The sequence below is a fragment of the Scyliorhinus torazame genome, chromosome 19 (assembly GCF_047496885.1).
Source record: "Scyliorhinus torazame isolate Kashiwa2021f chromosome 19, sScyTor2.1, whole genome shotgun sequence".
Classification (NCBI taxonomy): domain Eukaryota; kingdom Metazoa; phylum Chordata; class Chondrichthyes; order Carcharhiniformes; family Scyliorhinidae; genus Scyliorhinus; species Scyliorhinus torazame.
The window spans coordinates 103,216,200-103,238,434 of record NC_092725.1 but is presented as its reverse complement, the minus strand read 5'-3'; the positions used below and the strand labels follow the sequence as shown (position 1 = coordinate 103,238,434).

At 50.3% G+C, this 22,235-nt stretch overlaps 1 protein-coding gene across 4 annotated transcripts in view; it reads right to left on the bottom strand.

Moving 5' to 3' along the window:
- The window catches only part of LOC140396383 (uncharacterized), a 176,744-nt gene that overhangs the window by 148,547 nt on the left and 5,962 nt on the right, over window positions 1-22,235 (bottom strand). The window contains exon 2 of one of the 4 annotated variants that reach the window (XM_072484962.1): window positions 222-274. The exons of the other annotated variants lie outside the window; for them this stretch is intronic. Within the exon in view, the coding sequence (XP_072341063.1) occupies window positions 222-274 (53 nt within the window). The remainder of the gene's footprint in view (window positions 1-221; window positions 275-22,235) is intronic. 4 annotated transcript variants of the gene reach the window in all.

Genomic DNA, 22,235 nt, shown 5'->3' with positions numbered 1-22,235 from the left:
TTTCAAGTCACTAGCTTTCAGTAGACAAAGTCAAAACCTTATGATCTTTCTACGGATTGTGATTTCACTAATCCATTGGAGGTACTGCACCTGCATCACAGAACCAGAGTCAATTCAATCACTATAAAAATGCTACCCATTTACCAGCTACAATTCCAAAGCCTCTGAAAGTCATACAAATAATACTTATGTAAAATGTTGAAGGAATTGATTATCCTCACCACAATAGGGTTGCAATAAGTCATTGAATATGTTGCACTGAAAATATGTTGCACTGAAAAAAATCAAAGTAAAATACAAAATTCACTACACTGAAAAAAATCAAAATAAAAATCAAAATTCACTACACAGTTCACATGCATGTAAAGGTTTTGGAAAATCTTCTTGTCCTCAGTTCATGCAAAACTGAAATCTAACAACTTTTCAAATTGCGATGTGTAGGAAAATGCTGATTCAAATATTAAAGGAGACTTCCGGTGACGGCGGGCGGGAGGCAGCCGCACACTGGAGGGCTCCCACTCAGGAATAGAAATTTTGGGGTTTTAACGCCCGGTCCCATGGGCAACGGAGGCTGAAAAAGCTGTAAGGCGGCACAGGGAGGAGACATGTCCAAGCATGGGGAAAAAACGGCTGTGAGAAAGGGGGTTAATGAAATTCCGCTGGTGAGTGGAAAAGTCAGCGCAGGAACTGCAAGGAAAGTGGAGGCTGGAGCACCAGGGGAGGCCACATCGCTCACAGCAGAAGAAATGACCAAAGTGATGGTTGTGGAACCTGAAAAACAATTCACAAAGCACATGGAAGTGATGAAGAATGAGATGGGGGCAGTATTGAAAGTGCTAGTGGAGGAGGCGATTATTTGGACAAGGGAAGAGTTGGGACTTTCATTTGCAATGATGGTTCTTTGGGGCTTGGGTGTGTATGCGGGGGTTGTGTGTAAAGGGGATTTCTTGGTTTTCCTGGGATCGGGCAAGGGGGCAGGAGACCCAGGCGGGGGCCTCCATGCTGGCCGGTTTAAGCCAGCCAGTGAACGGGAGTGAGGTTGGGGGGGGGGGGGGGGGGGGGGGGGGGGGTGCCTGGTAGAACAGGTTTCGGTGAGTCCAGCGGGGTGAAAAGTTGGGGGAATGAACAGAGGTTGGGGGGGGGGGGGTTACAAGATGAAGTGGAGGGGAGGAGTCTGGGAGGGTGGTGGTGGTGGTGGTGGGGGGGGGGGGGGGGGAATCTACAATTCATGGGTGCCATTCACGGTACGCTTTCGGGGATTGGATGGCACTGAATATTGGGGGGGGGGGGGGGGGGGGTTGGACTTTTGTGTCAATGGTGACCAGGGGCGATTCCGGATTCTTTTTTTCCTTCTTGGGAGGTTTAATTTTATTTGATGCTATATTGTCAGGTGGGCAGTGAGATGGGAGGATGGGATCGTTGTTGGTAGGGGGATTGATATTGTATTCATTAACATCTACTGTTTGTTGGTGGGGGGGGTAAATTCTGAAGAAAATGAAGAAAAATAATTTTCAAAATAAAATATTAAAGAGGAATTTCCATATCTCAACTTGTAACCAGTTTAAATGATAACCAAACATCTTTTTCTGCAACCTTTTCTTATATCTGAAGATAGTCAGAATTTGAGGATTGTGGGGCTGCCCGAAGGAGTTGAAGGACCAAGTCCAACTGAGTATTTTGCCGCGATGCTGGCGAAACTATTGGGCAAGGGGGAGGATCCCTCCCGATATGAACTGGATCGGGCTCATCGGTTGCGGAGGCCTGTACCAAAGGAGAATGAGCCGCCAAGGGTAGTGACTCTGTGCTTCCGGGAGGTACAGTGTGAAGGAGAAGGTCCTGAACTGGGCCAAGCAGAAGCGGGTGGTGCAGTGGGCTGGAGCTGGTATACCAGGACTTTACGGTGGAGCTGGCGAGCTGCCTTCAACCGGGTGAAGAGGGCACTGTACATTAGCAAGGTGCAGTGTGGCATTGTATATCCAGCGAAGCGGAGGGTGACTTACAAGCTCAGGGACTTTTATTTTGGAACAGCGGAAGCAGCGGAGGAGTTTGCGAAGGCAGAAGGACTGTGGCAGAACGGAGAAATTGAGAAATGGCCATGTGCCGATGTAACCTCATGACTGTATTTTCTTCTTTTTTGTTTCACTGCGTGCGGGTGTATGGGCTAAAGGAGCCAATGTTGTATATATTTGGACAAGGGAAGTGATGGGACTTTCACTCTAAATGAGGGCTCTTTGGGGTGTAGGTGGATATGTGGGGTGTGTGTGCTAAAAGGGGATTTCTGGGCTTTCCTAGGGCCGGGCAAGGGGGAAAGGGACCTGGGCGGGGGCCGGTTTAAGCCGGCCAGTGAACAGAGAGTGAGGTGGGGGGGGGGGGGGGGGGGGAGGCTGCGGCCATCGGAGCCTGGCAGAACAGGGTCAGAGTGGTCTAGCTGGGGTGGAAAGTTGGGGGAAAGGAACAGAGGTTTTGGGGGGGGGGGGGGGGGGGGGGGGGGGGGGGGGGGCTCCTTCTTCTCCTTTGTATTTTGTTTCCACCGTGGGAGGGTTTGTTTTATTGGATGCATATATAGACAGGTGGGCCGTTGTTTGGGGTGGTGGAGGATGGGATCGTTGGTATTGTTAAGGGGATTGATTTTGTATTGTTACCGTTTACAGTTTGTGGGTGGGGTGTAAATTTAGAAGGAAAATGTGAAAATGGAGAATAAAAACATTTTTTTTTTTTTTTTTAAAGTCTGAAGATGGTGCTCTAAGTGTTTAGCCAATGTTTTTTGTGCAGAATTATCTTAGTTTGTAACTGTAACTTTAACCTTTTCCCATTTGCTATAACTGTATGATTCTGCGTTTGACAGCTACTGAAGTATTTTAAGTAGAAGAGAGAGCAAAACAGAACAGACTACAACTCTCTCAAAATGTATATATAACTGGCTAATATGATCCACAAAATTATAATTTCTAATATTCAGACAGACAAGTTTATTATTGTCTTTAAGGATTGCAGAGCAAGCATCGGGTGTCGCTCTATTCCGATGACCTCCTGCTGTATGTTTCAGTTCCGCGCACACACACCAGGGAGGCAAGCGGGTTGTGAAGATAAAGGAGAAATGGGAAGCGGAGTTGGGAGGGGAGATCAATTGGGGAGCATGGAGTGAGGCACTGCATAGGGGGAATGGGACCTCATGTGCAAGGATGAGCCTGATACAGTTTAAGGTTATGAACAGGGCGCATATGACTATGGGGTAGCAGATGAGTTGAGAGATGTGGGCGGGGCCAGCGAATCACGTGCACATGTTTTGGTGGTGTGAAAAATTGAGAAGATTCTGGGCAGGAGTGTTCGCAGTCTTAGCCAGAATAGTGGAGAAGAAGGCAGACACATACCCTTTGGGTGGTGATATTTGGGGTCTCAGAGAAGCCGGAACTCATGGAGAGGAAGAAGGCCGATGTCTTGGCCTTCGCCTCTGATTGCATGGTGGCGAAATTTGCTGGAGTGGCAGTCGGCATCGCCACCGGTGGTTGGGTGACCTGTAAGACTTCCTGCGATTGAAGAAGATAAAGTATGAGTTAAGGGGCTCTTCAGGGGGTTTGAGGAAAGGTGGGGATGTTTGAGGGGCTGTTCGTCACAGAGGAGGGGGGGGGGTGAAAAAGAGGAAAAATGTGTGCAGACTGTATAGCTGATTGTAGGGAAGCAGGTTTCCCAGGGGGTTTGCTCGCTGTAACCGGTTTTGATACATGTTTGTAATAAAATACATTTTTAAAAACAGGATTGCAGAGTAACACATGTATAACTTCTTTCATTCTTAGAGGATTTAAGGCTGTTACTTTGATTTTAGGATTCAAAAAGGACATTTGTTCAAAATCGAACCAAAATTAAGAATGCTAAATGTATATTTAATACTTCTCAAGCAATATTTTTTTTGATATCTCAGTCTTGCTTCCCGAAGCAACCATTTCAATCAGATAACATGCATCAGCGAACAAGAGGCAGGCTGGTGGAATGAGTGAACACAAACATGAAATTTGATGCAGAGAACTGATATTTTAGTACAAAGAATGAGGAACATCAATATCAAGTGGACATGATTCTAGGCACAGGAACAACCTCAAGGTTTCTGCACTAGGTCGAGGAAGTGGTTAAAAATAATATGGGTAGGGCAGCATGGTGGCAGTGGTTAGCACTGTTGCCTCACGATACGGAGGTCCCAGGTTCAATCCTGGCTCTGGGTCACTGTCTGTATGGAGTTTGCACATCCTCCCACTGTTTGCGAGAGTTTCGCCCCCACAACCCAAAGATGTGCAGGGTAGGTGGATTGGCCGCGCTAAATTGGAAAAAATTAATTGGGTACTCTGAATTTATAAAATATAAAGAATATAGGGGTCCTGCGATTTATTTTTTTAAAAATATATATTTATTAAAGTTTTTTAACACAATTTTCTCCCTTACAAACAATAACCCCCCCCACCAAATAACAAAAAAGAGAAATGGAGCAGAGCAAGATATATGCATGGCAAAATGATATATTTACACAGCTTTGTACACTGGCCCTCACCCATACGGGCCAGTTTCCCCAACCCTTCATGTTATCTCTTGCTCATCCACCCTCCCAGGCAGCCCCCCCATTCCCCTCCCCCAAGTTTGCTGCTGCTGCTGACCGACCTTCCTCTAACGCTCCGCGAGATAGTCTAGGAACGGTTGCCACCGCCTGTAGAACCCCTGCGCAGACACCCTCAAAGCAAACTTAATCCTCTCCAACTTTATGAACCCAGCCATATCATTTATCCAGGCCTCCAGGCTGAGGGGCTTCGCCTCCTTTCACATTAGCAAGATCCTTCGCCGGGCTACTAGGGACGCAAAGGCCAGAATGCCGGCCTCTTTCGCCTCCTGCACTCCCGGCTCGTCCACTGCTCCAAATATTGCTAGCCCCCAGCTTGGCTTGACCCGGACTTTCACCACCTGAGATATTGCTCCCGCCACTCCTCTCCAGAGCCGGACATGTTCAGAACATGTGGACATGGCTCGCCGGGCTCCCTGAGCATCTTCCGCATCTGTCCTCTACCCCAAAGAACCTACTCAACCTTGCCCCCATCAGGTGCACTCTGTGAACCACCTTAATTGTATCAGGCCGAGCCTGGCACACGAGGAGGAATTAACCCTACCTAGGGCATCAGCCCACAGACCTTCCTCTATCTCCTCCCCCAGCTCCTCCACCCATTTACCCTTCAACTCTTCTACCAGCGCTTCCCCCTCTTCTTTCAACTCCTGGTGTATTTCCGACACCTTGCCCTCCCCGACCCATACACCCGAGATCACCCTATCTTGAACTTCTTGTGCCGGGAGCAACGGGAATGCCCTCACCTGCCGCCTCACAAAAGCCCTCACCTGCATATATCTAAAGGCATTTCCAGGGGGTAATTCGAACTTCTCCTCCAGTGCCCCTAGGCTCGCAAACGTCCCGTCGATGAACAGGTCCCCCATTCTTCCAATCCCTGCCCGATGCCAGCTCTGGAACCCCCCGTCCATCTTCCCCGGGACAAACCGGTGGTTACCCCTGATCGGGGACCACACCGATGCTCCCATTGCACCCCGGTGCCGTCTCCACTGGCCCCAGATCCTTAGCGTTGCCGCCACCACCGGGCTCGTGGTAAACTTTGTCGGTGAGAGCGGCAGCGGTGCCATCGCCAACGCCCCCAGGCTCGTTCCTTTACAGGACGCCATCTCCATCCTCTTCCATGCCGCCCCCTCTCCCTCCATAACCCATTTGCGGATCATCGCCACATTTGCTGCCCAGCAGTAGCTCCCCAGGTTTGGCAGCGCCAACCCTCCTCATTCCCAACTGCGTTCCAGGAACCCTCTCCTTACTCTCAGGGTCTTATTCGCCCACACAAACCCCACAATACTTCTGCCTACTCTCTTAAAAAAGGCCTTAGTGATCACGATGGGAATGCACTGAAACACAAAACAGAAACCTCGGAAGGACCACCATTTTGACCGACTGCACTCTACCCACCAGCGAGAGCGGTAACAGGTCCCATCTTTTGAAATCCTCCTCCATTTGCTCCACCAACTCGTCAGATTCAGTTTAGGTAGGGCCCCCCAACTCCTGGCTATCTGGATCCCCAGATACCGAAAGCTCCCCTCCGCCCTCCTCAGCGGTAGGTCCCCTATCCCTCTTTCTTGGTCCCCCGCCTGTAATACAAAGAGCTCACTCTTCCCTACATTGAGCTTATAGCCCGAAAACTCACCAAACTCCCTTAGAGTCTGCATGACCTCCACCATTCCCTCCATTGGATCCGCCACGTACAGCAACAGGTCATCCGCATATAGTGACACCCGATGCTCTTCTCCCCCTCGGACCACCCCCCTCCATTTATTAGACTCCCTCAATGACATGGCCAATGGTTCGATCGCCAATGCGAACAGGGGGGGACAGGGGGCACCCCTGCCTCGTCCCTCGGTACAGTCAAAGGTACTCCGACCTCCGCCGGTTCGTCACTACACTCACCATCGGGGCTCTGTAAAGGAGCTTAAGCCAATTGATAAACCCTACCCCAAACCCAAACCTACGCAGCACCTCCCAGAAGTACTCCCACTCTACTCGGTCAAAGGCCTTCTCCGCGTCCATAGCTGCCACTATCTCCGCCTCTCCCTCCTCCGATGGCATCATTGTCACGTTTAAGAGCCGCCGCACATTGGTGTTTAGTTGCCTGCCCTTTACAAATCCCGTCTGGTCCTCGTGGATTACCCCCGGGACACAGTCCTCTATCCTCGTGGCCAGCACTTTTGCCAGCAACTTTGCATCCACATTGAGGAGCGAGATCAGCCTGTACGATCCATAAGACCATGAGACATAGGAGCGGGAGTAAGGCCATTCGGCCCATCGAGTCCACTCCGCCATTCAATCATGGCTGATTTCAACTCCATTTACCCGCTCTCTCTCCATAGCCCTTAATTCCTCGAGAAATCAGGAATTATCAACTTCTGTCTTAAAGACACTCAACGTCCCGGCCTCCACCGCCCTCTTGTGGCAATGAATTCCACAGACCCACCACTCTCTGGCTGAAGAAATTTCTCATCTCTGTTCTAAAGTGACTCCCTTTTATTCTAAGGCTATGCCCCCGGGTCCTAGTCTCCCCTGCTAATGGAAACAACTTCCCTACATCCACCCTATCTAAGCCATTCATTATCTTGTAAGTTTCTATTAGATCTCCCCTCAACCTCCTAAACTCCAATGAATATAATCCCAGGATCCTCAGACGTTCATCATATGTTAGGCCTACCATTCCTGGGATCATCCGTGTGAATCGCCGCTGGACCCGCTCCAGTGCCAGTATGTCCTTCCTGAGGTGTGGGGCCCAAAATTGCTCACAGCATTCTAAATGAGGCCTAACTAATGCTTTATAAAGCTTCAGAAGTACATCCCTGCTTTTATATTCCAAGCCTCTTGAGATGAATGACAACATTGCATTTGCTTTCTTAATTACGGACTCAACCTGCAAGTTTACCTTTAGAGAATCCTGGACTAGGACTCCCAAGTCCCTTTGCACTTCAGCATTATGAATTTTGTCACCGTTTAGAAAATAGTCCATGCCTCTATTCTTTTTTCCAAAGTGCAAGACCTCGCACTTGCCCACGTTGAATTTCATCAGCCATTTCTTGGACCACTCTCCTAAACTGTCTAAATCTTTCTGCAGCCTCCCCACCTCCTCCATACTACCTGCCCCTCCACCTATCTTTGTATCATCGGCAAACTTAGCCAGAATGCCCCCAGTCCCGTCATCTAGATCGTTAATATATAAAGAGAACAGCTGTGGCCCCAACACTGAACCCTGCGGGACACCACTCGTCACCGGTTGCCATTCCAAAAAAGAACCTTTTATCCCAACTCTCTGCCTTCTGCCCGACAGCCAATCGTCAATCCATGTTAGTACCTTGCCTCGAATACCATGGGCCCTTATTTTACTCAGCAGTCTCCCGTGAGGCACCTTATCAAAGGCCTTTTGGAAGTCAAGATAGATAACATCCATTGGCTCTCCTTGGTCTAACCTATTTGTTATCTCTTCAAAGAACTATAACAGGTTTGTCAGGCACGACCTCCCCTTACTAAATCCATGCCGACTTGTCCTAATCCGACCCTGCACTTCCAAGAATTTAGAAATCTCATCCTTAACAATGGATTCTAGAATCTTGCCAACAACTGAGGTTAGGCTAATTGGCCTATAATTTTCCATCTTTTTCCTTGTTCCCTTCTTGAACAGGGGGGTTACAACAGCGATTTTCCAATCCTCTGGGACTTTCCCGGACTCCAGTGACTTTTGAAAGATCATAACGCCTCCACTATTTCTTCAGCTATCTCCTTTAGAACTCTAATTTGTAGTCCATCTGGGCCCGGAGATTTATCAATTTTTAGACCTCTTAGTTTCTCTAGCATTTTCTCCTTTGTGATGGCTACCATATTCAACTCTGCCCCGACTCTCCGGAATTGGTGGGATATTACTCATGTCTTCTACTGTGAAGACTGACGCAAAGTACTTATTTAGTTCCTCAGCTATTTCCTTGTCTCCCATCACAAAATTACCAGCGTCATTTTGGAGCGGCCCAATGTCAACTTTTGCCTCCCGTTTGTTTTTAATGTATTTAAAGAAACTTTTACTATCATTCCTAATGTTACTGGCTAGCCTACCTTCATATTTGATCCTCTCTTTCCTTATTTCTCTCTTTGTTATCCTCTGCTTGTTTTTGTAGCCTTCCCAATCTTCTGACTTCCCACTACTCTTTGCCACATTATAGGCTTTCTCTTTTGCTTTGATGCATTCCCTAACTTCCTTTGTCAGCCATGGCTGCCTAATCCCCCCTCTGATAACCTTTCTTTTCTTTGGGATGAACCTCTGTACTGTGTCCTCAATTACTCCCAGAAACTCCTGCCATTGCTGTTCTACTGTCTTTCCCACTAGGCTCTGCTCCCAGTCGATTTGCGTCAGTTCCTCCCTCATGCCCCTGTAGTTACCTTTATTTAACTGTAACACCTTTACATCTGATTCTACCTTCTTTCTTTCAAATTGGAGATTGAATTCTACCATATTATGATCACTGCCTCCTAAGTGCTCCCTTACTTTAAGATCTTTAATCAAGTCTGGCTCATTACATAACACTAAGTCCAGAATGGCCTGTCCCCTCGTAGGCTCCATCACAAGCAGTTCCAAAAAGCCCTCCTGTAAACATTCAATGAATTCCCTTTCCTTGGGTCCACTGGCAGCATTATTTACCCAGTCCACCTGCATATTGAAGTCCCCCATGATCACTGTGACCTTGCCTTTCTGACATGCGCTTTCTATTTCGTGGTGCATTTTGTGCCCCCGGTCCTGACCACTGTTAGGAGGCCTGTACATAACTCCCATTATGGTTTTTTTGCCTTTGTGGTTCCTCAACTCTACCCACACAGACTCCACATCATCTGACCCTATGTCATTTAGTGCTATGGATTTAGTTTCATTCCTAATTAACAAGGCAGCCCTGCCCCCTCTGCCCACCTTCCTGTCTTTTCGATAGGTGGTGAATCCCTGGATGTTTAAATGCCAGTCCTGAACCCCCTGCAACCATGTCTCTGTGATGCCTACCACATCATACCTGCCAGTCACAATCTGGGCCACAAGCTCATCTACCTTGTTCCGTACACTGCGCGCATTTAAATATAGCACCTTTAATTCTCTATTGACCATCCCTTTTTGTTTTCTTAGTGTGGTGGACCTTGGTTTCCTGAGCCTTTCCATACACTGTCATATTGTGTGGGATGGGGACTATCGTAACCTCTCCTGAGTTTTGTCTTTGTGCTTTTTTGTATTCCTAAGCAGCTACGCTTCCCACTGATTACTTCACCTCTTGGTTCCCTGACTTTCCCTTCCCCCCCAATCTTTAGTTTAAAGTCCTATTGACCACCCTATTTATTCTTTTCGCCAGAACACTGGTCCCAGCTCGGTTCAGGTGGAGACCATCCCATCGGTATAGGTCCCCCCGGTCCCAAAACTGATGCCAGTGTCCCATGAAAAGGAACCCCTCTTTCCCACACCACTCTTTCAGCCACATGTTAACTTCCCTGATTCTTGCCTCCCTATGCCAATTTGCACGTGGCTCGGGCAGTAATCCGGAGATTATAACCCTTGAAGACCTGTTTTTTTTTTTATAATTTGAATCCTAGCTCTTTATAATCTCTAAACAGGTCCTCTTTCCTAGACTTGCCTATGTTGTTGGTACTGACATGGACCACAACAACTGGATCCTCCCCCTCCCTCTCCAGTATCCTTTCAAGCCGGTCAGAGATGTCCCGCACCCTAGCACCGGGCAGGCAACATACCATGCGGGACTCTTTATCCTGCTCACAAAGGATACTATCTATCACCCAACTACAACTTGCCTATTTACTCCCTCCCCTTGAATGGCCTGCTGAACCATGGTGCCTTGGTCAGCTGACTCATCCTTCCTGCAGCCCTGTTCGCCATCCACACAGGGAGCAAGTGCCTCATACCTGTTGGACAGGGTCAAGGGCTGAGGCTCCTGAGTTCCTGACTGCTGGTTCCCTTTACCTGCCTGACTTGCAGTCACACCCTGCTGTCCCTGGCCACTGGCAGGATTTAAATTACTTACTCTTGACAGGTGTGACTGCCTCCTGAAACAGTGTCCAGGTAAGTCTCCCCCTCCCGGATGTGCCTCTGTTTGAAGCTCAGACTCCAGCTCATCAACTCTGAGCCGGAGCTCTTCGAGCAGCCAACACTTACTGCAGATGTGGTCGCTGCAGCTCGCAATGGGATCTGCCAGCTCCCACATCAAGCAGCTCAAGCACATCACCTGACCAGCCATCACTAATTAATTAATTAGTTTAATTTAAGTTTGAGTTTAGCTGTGTTTTTTTTTTTTTTTTTTAATTTGGGGCAGATTTGCTATCAACCACTCAGATCACAGCTTCCCTCTGACGTCACTTTTGGGAAACAAACTGGAAAACAGGAAGTTTCCGTTAGGTTTTTATACTCAGAGACTGCTCCTCCTCCTCCGAACGGCTCCCGAAATTAGGCCCGAAGAAAGAGAGAGAACAAAACAGTAGGGAAAAAGCACCTTCTCCCACTCTTCACCGAATTACCTCACTGCACCAAATTACCAAATTCTCACTCGGTCTGTATCTCTCTCACTCAGGCGGTGTGTCCTTGACCTGTGCAATGCTTACTAATGTGCGCTTTCTGTCTGTCTTTTATACAGACTTTAGGATGACTCACACTAAAACTTCAAAGAGAAGAAAACAATGTGTACCTGTGTGCCCCTTAACAGGCCTCAGGTGACTGCCAGATAACTGCCTCTCAGCAATTAGGGTGGGGGCAGCTTCAGCCAATCAGACACTAATCTACACTGCACTTTTAACTGAAAAACAGCAAAATTAGATGAACCACTTACCTTTCCTGGTTACCTCACTGCACCAAATTACCAAATTCTCACTCGGTCTGTGTGTCCGTGACCTGCGCAATGCTTCAATGACCACATTGCAGTGGGTCCTTGTCCCGCTTTAGGATCAAAGAAATTGTCGCTTCCGACATTGTCGGGGGCAGGGTCCCCTCCTCTCTTGCCTCATTAAAAGGTCCTCACCAGTAGCAGGGCCAACAGGTCTACTTCCTGTAGAACTCCACCGGGAATCCGTCCGGTCCCGGGGCCTTCCCCGCCTGCATGCTCCCCAAACCCTTGTTCAGCTCCTCCAACCCAATTGGTGTCCCCAAACCAGCCACCTCTTGCTCCTACACCCTCGGGAATCTCAGCTGATCTAGGAATTGTCTCATCCCCTCTTCCCCCGCTGGGGGCTGGGATCTGTACAGCTCTTCATAAAAAGGCCTTGAATACCTAGTTTATCTTCGTCGCACTCCGAACCGTGGCACCCCTTCCATCTTTGACTCCCCCTATTTCCCTCACTGCCATCCTCTTACGGAGCTGGTGTGCCAGCATCCGACTAGCCTTTTCCCCATGCTCGTAGGTCGCCCCCCTGCGCTTTCCTCCACTGTGCCTCCGCCTTCCCTGTGGTCAACCAGGTCAAACTCCGTCTGGAGCCGTCGTCTTTCCCCAAGTAATTTTTCCTCCGGGGCCTCTGCGTATCTCCTGTCTACTCTCAAAATCTCCCCCACTAACCTCTCCCTTTCCATACCCCCTGTCCTCTCCCTATGAGCCCTGATGGAGATTAGCTCTCCCCTGATCACCGCCTTCAACACCTCCCATACCACCCCCACTCGCACCTCCCCGTTGTCGTTGGCCTCCAAGTACCTTTCATTACACCCCCTCACCTTCCCACACACCACCTCGTCCGCCAGCAGTCCCACATCCAGCCGCCACAACGGGCGTTGGTCCCTCTCCTCTCTCAGCTCCAGTTCCACCCAGTGCGGGGCATGGTCCGAAATGGCTATAGCCGAATACTCCGTCCCCTCCACCCTCGGGATGAGCGCCCTACCCAGAACAAAGAAATCTATCCGGGAGTAGGTTTTGTGTACATGGGAGAAGAAAGAAAATTCCCTGGCCTGCGGCCTTGCAAACCGCCATGGGTCCACTCCCCCCATCTGATCCATAAACCCCCTAAGTACCTTGGCCGCCGCCGGCCTCTTTCCAGTCCTTGATTTGGAGCGGTCCAGTGCTGGATCCAACACTGTATTGAAGTCCCCTCCTATTATCAGGCCTCGTATCTCCAGGTCCGGAATGCGCCCCAACATGCGCTTCATGAATCCTGCATCATCCCAGTTTGGGGCGTGTACGTTTACCAACACCCCCCATGTCCCTTGCAGCCTACCGCTCACCATTACATATCGCCCTCCATTGTCCGCTACAATAGTCTTGGCCTCAAATGACACCCGCTTTCCCACCCCTCTCTTCTTCGCGGTCCAGTCCAGAGTGGAATACCTGTCCTACCCATCCCTTTCTTAGCCTGACCTGGTCCGCCACCTTCAGGTGCGTCTCTTGGAGCATGGCCACATCCGCCTTCAGTCCCTTTAAGTGCCCGAACACTCGAGCCCTCTTCACCGGCCCATTCAGGCCCCTCACATTCCATGTTACCAGCCGGATTGGAGGGGCTCTCACCCCCCCCACCCCCACGACTAGCCATCTCCTTTTCTGGGCCAGTCAAGTGTCCATGCCTCCCTCACCCTCCAGTCCCCCAGAGGGGGGGGGGACCCCCGTCCCGACCACCTCGTGTCCCCCATTCCCTTTCGGCCAGTGCAGCAGCAACCCTTTTCCCCCCCCCCACCCCCGCTAGACCCCTGTCTAGCCTTTTTGCTCCCCACATGTCACTCCCATAAGTCAGCTGACGCCTGCTGACCCCGGCTTCCCCCGCCGTCCCATTGACCTCCCCGCGTGGGAGTCTCCCAATCCATATGCATTCCTTAGTTCCCCTTCCCGCCTTTCCAAAGCCCGCTCCGCCCCCTCTGGCACAGCTCCTGTCGCGGCATGGTCTCTCCCCCAGCCATTGTAACATTTCCTGCACGTGATTGACCCCCTATATACAACAACCATCACACACCAAACCTCAAACATCCCCCCCCCTACCCTCACAAACCCTCAGTTAGAGTCCAACTTTTCGGCTTGTACAAAGGTCCACGCCTCTTCAGGCGTTTCGAAGTAAGTGTTGGCCCTTGTACGTGACCCACAGTCGCGCTGGCTGCAGCATTCCGAATTTCACTTCTTTCCGGTACAACGCCGCTTTGGCCCGGTTGAAACCCGCTCTCCGCTTTGCAACCTCCGTGCTCCAGTCCGGGTATATTCGATCTCTGCATTGTCCCACTTACTACTCCGCTCCTTCTTGGCCCATCTCAGGACCCACTCTGTCCGTGAACCGGTGGAACCTCACCACCATTGCCCTTGGCGGCTCATTTGCCTGGGGCTTCTTCGCCAGCACCCGATGTGCCCTGCCCAACTCCAGCAGCCTCGAAGGGGCCTTCGTGCCCATCATCGCCTCGAGCATAGTGCTCGCGTATGCCCCGGCATCAGCCCCCTCCACTCCCTCAGGGAGACCCAGGATTCACAGATTCTCTCCTCGACCGATTCTCCAGGTCTTAGAGTCTTCCCGCCCACCTCTTGTGTAGTGCCTCGTTCTGCTCCACTCTCACCGCCAGGCCCACGAGCTCGTCCTCGTTCTGACGGACTCTTTTCTGTACCTCCTGGATCTTAGCTTCGTGGACCTTCTGGGTGATCCAGAGTCCTTCAATTGCTGAAAGCATAGGCGCCAACATCTCCTTGCGCGTCTCCTCGAAGCAGCGCTTGATGAACTCCTGCAGCTCCCCTTTGTCCCTGGCCGCCGCCATTTTGTCTTCTTTTCCTCGCTTCTCCCGTTGCTCCAGTGCCGCTCCTTTGGCCGTTACACTTCTGGTCCGTTTTATAGAAGTTGGAGGGGGACCTCTCTCTTCCCTTCCCCACGGGCTGCGTCCAAAAAAAAAAACAAAAAAAAGTTGGGGCTCCTCTAACGAGCCCAAAAGTCCGTGGTAGCGGGAGCTGCCGAATCGTGCGGCTTAGCTCCACATAGCCGCAACCGGAAGTCAAGGGAATCCTTTTGGCAGTGTTCGCTTCACCAGTCTGCCCCAAAAAGTCTATGGAAACGCCTGAAAAGGTCTAAGAGTCCATTCCAGACTGGAGCTGCCGAATGCACGACCTACTCCTCCATAGCCGCCACCGGAAGCCTCGTCCCTGCTTCTTCAATGGCCTTGGTAGATCTTTTCACAGTTGTTCCCTCTGCTGCTAGAATTCACCTTTGATAGAGTCAAGTCAGATTGCAGCTTTAAGCTTGCCCTTCCCCCACCTGCATGCTGGAAGAGGCCTTTGTCTATTCCTGCAGCTCAAGCCGAATCTTTTACTGTTTCTGCCAGGCCTGGTAGCCAAAAGACATAACACTCCTGGGGGACACTGTCAGGGGAATGCTGTAGTCTTCTTCCCACACCGGGAAATGTCAAACAAATGCCGTGGGGGCCCTGTAAAAGAGCCCAAAAGTCCGTTCCAAGCGGGAGCTACCGAATATGCGACCTAGCTCTGCATAGCCGCACCCGGAAGTCGGGGTCCTGCGATTTATAAATGAAGCCAAAGAGTACAAAAGCAAGGAGGTTCTGACAAACCATTTCAGTCTCAACTAGTGTTTAGTGTCCAATTCCGGGAACTATGATTTAGGAAGAATGTGAAGGCTTTAAAGAGAAGGCAGAATGCTCAAGGAAATGGGAGTACAGTTACATGGATAGATTTGGGGAAGGGGGAGGGGGGGGGGAATAAAATATACAGCAATTTTGACAAAGCATAGTAACTTGAGGGAGACAGAGATGCCCTAGACAGAATGTAAAAATTCCAGCACCAACATAAACTCGTCCATTTTCACACTTGTAACGGGATAGTAGTCTGTTTCGGGACTAAACTTTTCATGCCTAAGCTTAATTTCACTTTGGACCATAGCTGAAAACCGAGAGACAACTTTTATTCCTCCATTCTGAGTGGCATCAGAGTACATCTTGAATCAAACAGACAGCATGTGTTTTGACACCATTATGACGTTGATTTTTTTTTTCCTGTCAGCTTATTTCTGCTGAATGGATGGGTGTTTGCAGCGGACAACAGAAAAAGAAACTGGTGAATTAAAGCAGAAATAGTGATTGGTTATGGAAGATAAAACGGCCGCGTTCTGTAATCTTGAAGTCATCTGAAACTCTGCTTCCCATGTCTTTATTTGCACTAAGCCCCATTCACCAATTATCCCTGACTTCACAATGGCTTCCAGTGAAGAAAAGTTGTCATTTTAATATTCTTAGCCTGGTTTTCAAATTCCTCAATAGCCTCACCCCACCCCTCAGTTTCACAACCCTCAAAATACCCACACTCATCTATTTGTGGCCACATGCACAACCTTGATTTTAATTGCTCCATCATTGGTGGCCATGTCTTTAGTTGTCAATGTATAAAGATCTAGAATTTCTTTCTTTAACTTCTCCAAATCTCTCCCTTTAAGGCACTCCTCAAAACCTACACTTTTGATCAAAATTTAGACCATGTGCCATAATATTGCGATATGTTGATGGTTTTTATTTTTCCTTTCTAATAGTCTTGTGAAGCACCTCAATGTTGGTGTTCAAGGCACCTTTTCGAAAAGCTCATTAGAGGATGTGGGTAAGGTTGGCTAGGCCAGCATTCATTGCCCATCCCAATTGCCTTTGAGAAGGTGGTGGTGAGCTGCAGTCTTGAACCATTGCAGTCCCTGTGTTTAGGTAGGGGCATCCAGGATTTTGACGTAATAACAGTGAAGACATGCCGATATATTTCCGAGTCAGGATGGCCAGGGCTTGGAGGTGAACTACCAGGCAGTGTGGTCCCATGTATTGGTTGCCCTTGTCCTTCGAGATGGCAGGAGGTACTGGGTTAGGAAGGTGCTATCTATGGAGTCTTAGTGAGTTCTTGCAGTGCATTTTGTAGACAGTACACTGCTACTGCATCGGTGTTGGAGGAAGTAAATGTTTGTGGATGAGGTGCCAATCAAATTGGGTTACTTTGTCCAGGATGGTGTCCAGTGCTGTTGGAGCTGCACTGAGGCCAAGTGGAGAGATTCCATCACACTGCTGACTTGTGCCTTGTATGTAGTGGCCAGGCTTTGGAGAGTCAGGTGGTATTACACAATGCAGGATTCCTAGCCTCTCACCTGCTTTTGTAGCCACAATATTTGATTGGATTTGTCACGTACCGAAGTACAGTGAAAAGTATTTTTCTGCGGCCGAAGGAATGCCTACAGTACGCACATAGTAGACAAAAATAATAATCAACAGAATACATTGACAAATGGTACATCAACAAACCGTGATTGGTTACAATGCGGAACAAGGGGCCAAACAAAGCAAATACATGAGCAGCATAGGGCGTCATGAAGAGTGTTCTTACAGGGAACAGATCAGTCTGAGGGAGAGTCGTTGAGGAGTCTAGCAGCTGTGGGGAAGAAGCTGTTCCTATGTCTGGATGTGCAGGTCTTCAGACTTCTGTATTTTCTGCCTGATGGAAGGGTCTGGAAGAAGGCAATGCCTCCCAAAGAAGTTGACGAACGGCTGCCACCTCCGGACGAACCCTAGCATTGATCCTCAGGGTGAACTTGATTTTCTCCAGACAGAGAAAGCTAGCCATGTCAGTTAGCCAGGTCTCCGACTTTGGGGGCTTTGAGTCCCTCCAAGCTAATAGTATCAGTCAAACGTCTGCCTCTTTCTCCTCTTGGATTCCCGGGTCTTCCGACACTTCGAAAATCGCCATCTCCGGACTCTGCATCACCCTGGTTTTCAACATCTTGGGCAGGACATCCGCAAACCCCTGCCAGAATCCCCCAAGCTTTGGACATGCCCAGAACATATGGACATGGTTCGCTGGTCCTCCTGCACACTTTGCGCACCTATCTTCTACCCGAAAGAACCTGCGCGTCCAGGCCAGTCAGGTGAGCCCAGTACCTTGAACTGTATCACAGGCTGAGCCTGGCACACTAGGTGGATGCGTTGACTCTGCTCAACATATCTGCCCAGAGACCGTCCTCAATCTCTCCTCCTAACTCCCTCTTCTCATTTGTGTTTCAGCTCCTCGGTCTGCATTTCCTCTGACCCCATGAGTTCCTTATAAAATGTACGAAACCCACCCTTCGCCCATCAACATTCTGGAAACTACCCTATCCTGTATCCCCCTTGGTGGTAGGAGCGGGAAGGTTGAGACTCCGCCAACTCCCTCAGGCTGGGAAAGCTCCCCTCTAAATGGGCAGCACGGTAGCATTGTGGATAGCACAATTGCTTCACAGCTCCAGGGTCCCAGGTTCGATTCCGGCTTGGGTCACTGTCTGTGCGGAGTCTGCACATCCTCCCTTTGTGTGCGTGGGTTTCCTCCGGGTGCTCCGGTTTCCTCCCACAGTTCAAAGATGTGCAGGTTAGGTGGATTGGCCGTGATAAATTGCCCATAGTGTCCAAAATTGCCCTTCGTGTTGGGTGGGGTTACTGGGTTATGGGGATAGGGTGGAGGTGTTGACCTTGGGTAGGGTGCTCTTTCCAAGAGCCGGTGCAGACTCGATGGGCCGAATGGCCTCGTTCTGCACTGTAAATTCTATGATAATCTATGATATAAACATCTCTCCCATCCGCTCGAACCCTGCTCTGCCTTCTCCGGAACCCTCCATCCAGCCTCCCCGGGGCAAACTGGTGATTATTGCAGATTGGAGGCCAGGGCCAGACCGATGCTCCCACATGTCTCCTCCATTGCCCTCAGACTTTCAGGGCCGCAACCACCACAGGGCTGGTGGGAGTACCGTGCCGGCGAGAACAGCAGAGGCGCCGTTACCAACGCCCCCAAACTAGTGCCCTTACATGATGCCACCTCTACCCGCTCCCACATAGACCGACCCCACCCCCCCCACCCCCCCCGCACCTCCCACTCGCTAATTATGGCTATATTCGCCCACCCCAGTAATAATTACTAATGTTAGGCAGTGCCAGCGCGCCCTCCGCCCCCGCTCTAGCATCCCCTTTTTAAACTTGCGGGGTCTTACCCGCCCATACAAAGCCAGAGATCACCTTGTTGACCAGTTTAAAAAAAGACCTTGGAATAAAGATGGGGAGACACAAAAAACACAAACCGGAATCTCGGGAGGACCGTCATTTTCACTGTCTGTACCCTCCCAGCCAGTGACAGCGGGAGCACGCCCCACCTTCGGAAATCCTCCTTCATTTGGTCTACTAGTCGGGCCAAATTTAGTTTGTGCAACTGTTCCCATTCCCACGCCACTTGGATGCCGAGGTACCGGAGGCTTTCCCCCACCACTTTAAACGGCAGCTTCCCCAATCGCCTCTCCTGCCCCCTTGCCTGAATCGCGAACATCTCACTCGCCCCCCCCGCCCCCCCCCCCCCCCCCCCCGCCCCATGTTCAATTTATAACCAGAAAACAGGCCAATATCCCCCAAAATGCTCAATTTCTTCCATCCCTGTCCAGTGGGCCGACACATAAGAGCAGGTTAGTTTGTGTATAGAGAGACTCTTCACCCCCCCGGGACCTCTCAACGCATTGCCAGCGGCTCTATGGCCAGTGCGAACAACAGTGGGGAGAGGGGCATCAGTGCCTCGTCCCCCCGGTGCAGCCTAAAATAGCACGATGTCAACCTGTTTGTCCGAACACTCGCCACGGGCACCTAATACAGCAGCCTGACCCAGGCAATGAAGCCCCATCCAAATCCAAACCGCCTCAGTATCTCCCACAGATAATCCCATTCCACCCGATCAAATGCCTTCTCTGCGTCCATTGCGCCCACTACCTCTACATCCCTACCCTCTGGGGACATCATAATTACATTCAGCAGCCTTCTTACTTTGGCCGCCAACTGCCTCCAGCAAATCCCGCCTGGTCCTCCCCAATCACGTCCGGAACGCAGTCTTCAATCCTGGAGGACAAGATCTTAGCCAACAGTTTGCCATCTACATTTAGTAGGGAGATCGATCTGTAGGACCCGCATAGCTCCGGGTCGTTATCCCGCTTCAGGATCAATGAGATAGTGGCCTGTGACATCATCGGGGGGGGGGGGGGGGACATCATCGGGGGGGGGGGGGGGGGGGGGGGGGGGGGGGGGGAGTCCCCTTCGCCTCATTAAATGTCCTCATCAGCAGTGACCCCAATACCCCAGAGAACTTTTTGTAAAACTCCACTGGGTACCATCTGGTCCCAGGGCTTTACCCGACTGCATGGCCTTCAGCCCTTCTGCCATCTCTTCCAACTCGATCAGGGTCCCCAACCTTTCTACCAACTCTTAGTCAACCTTCGGTAACCTGAGCCTCCCCAAGAACTGCCTCATCCCCCTCCGGCCCAGCTGGGGGTTCTGACTCACACAGCCTGCTGTAAAATTCCTTGAACACCTTACTGACACCAGCTGAATCTCCGACCAGGTTCCCATCCCTGTCCCTTACTTTCCCGGTCTCCCTGGCTGCCTCCCGCTTTCTAAGCTGCTGCGCAAGCATTCTACTGGCCTTCTCCCCATATTAATAAATCACCCCCCTCGCCTTCCTCAGCTGCTCCACCGCCTTCCCTGTAGTTAACAAGCCAAACTCCACCTGTAGCCTCGGTCGTTCCCTTAGAAGCCCTGCCTCTGGGGTCTCCGCATATCTCCTGTCGACCTGGTGTTTCCCTTATCATTCGGTCTGTCTCTGCTCTGTCTACCTACTCCCTGTGGGCCCGTATCGAGATCAGCTCCCTCTATCCACCGCCTTCAGCACCTCCCAGACCACTGCAGCCGAAACTTCCCGTGTCGTTGACTTCCAGATAGTTCTGGATACATTTCCTCAACCATCCACGCACCTCCTCATCAGCTAAATGTCCCATGTCCAGCATCCAGTGTGGGCGTTGGCCACCCTCCTTGCTCACCTGTAGGTCAATCCAGTGCAGGGCGTGATCAGAGATAGTGATCGTTGAATACTCATGCGTCCACTACCCCAGTCAGTAAAGCCCTATTCAGGTTTCAAAAAGTAAATCCGGGAGTACACTTTTATGCACGTGCGAGTAAAAGGAAAGCTCTTTCACTCTCGGCTGCCCAAATCTCCACGAGTCCAACCTCCCCACCTGCTCCATAAACCCCTTTAGCTCCTTTGCCATTACTGGCACCCTGCTTGTCCTTGAGCTAGACTGGTCTAACCTTGGGTCACTGACTGTGTTGAAGTCACCCCCCCATGACCAGCGAATCCAGGTCCGGGATCTTCCCAAACAGCCTCCTTATGAACTCCATATCATCTCAGTTTGTCCCGTACACATTCACGAGCACCACCAGCTTCCCACTGACCATGATGTACCGACCCCCCCCACAACTGCAACTATTCTTCCCGCCTCAAATGACACTCGCCTGTTGATCAGGATCGCGACCCCTCAACTCTTAACAGTTCAGCCCAGAGTGGAAAATCTGCCTGACCCATCCCTTCCTTAATCTGACCTGGCCAGTTACTCGAAGATGCGTATCCTGCAACATTGCCAAGTCCACCTTCAGTCCCCTTAAATGCGCGAACACACGTGGTGCCCTCTTAACCGGCCCATTTAGCCCTCTTACGTTCCATGTGATCAGCCTGGTTGGGGCGGGGGGGGGGGGGGGGGCTTCTCGCCTCTGCCCCTCCTCTCCGCTGATCAGCTATCACCCTTCTTGGGCCAGTCTCCAGCCTGCGTCCCACGCATCCACAAGCCCACTCCCAGGCAGCCTCCATCGCCCGACCTCCCTATTGTCCCACAGAAAAAGTCCCTCCCCAGCAGCAGAACATTTCCCCCCCCCCCCCCAGTAACTGCACTATACAAACAGCCCCCTTCAACAAGCATAACATCTGCTCACCCCCCACTGCACTTCCGTGAACTAGTCCATCCAGATAGCTTGGTGGCCCCTGCCCATGGCGCCAGACATTTTCCCCACCTAATTGTTCCCCCCCGGACACCCCTATGCAAACGAAAACAATTCCAACCCAATTGCCCAAAAGAAACACAAAGAAAATCAAAAAGATCCAACATTCACACCTCCATCCCTCATCAGTGCAAATGCAAACTTTAACTCGCACAACTCATCCACAGGCCCCAAATCGATACAGAAGGCAGATAACGTCCAAAAACTTTTTCAAACATGAACGCTGCAACAACGTTCAGTCTAAACACCTCAGTCCGCTACCAGCCCTTTCCTTCTAGCGAAGTACATCGCTTCCTCGGGCGACTCAAAAGTAGAAATATTGCTCTTCGTTTTCATGAGAATGTCGCTTTAAGAAATGGTTAGCTGCTCATGTTACTGCAGTGATGTCAGAGTGTGGGTGGATCTGAGCTCTGGTTCTGCTTTTTAGTTTCACAGAGTAAAGCTTCGGTGTTTCTTTGGTTTCCTTTTGCAGTGTGTTGCAGCTGAAGTCAGCAAAAGCAGCTGTACTGTTGATCTCTCTGCCATGAAGGACTATCTCTTGATCATTTGGCGAATTCAGAAATGTAAATGTTTTCAGTACGGAGTGTAAACCCTGATGTGCTTCTGTTTAAAGGTTGTTAAGTCTTTTGGATGTTAAAAGGACAGCTTAAAGGATTACATAAGTGTTGTATTCTTTGGGGGTTATCTTTGAATTAATGGTTGCTAAGATATTCACTGTTTGTTTTAAAAAGGTTAACTTGAGTTCATAGAATAAACATTGTTTTGTTTAAAAAATACTTTGCCATTTCTGCTGTACCACACCTGTAGAGTGGGCCGTGTGCTCCCCATACC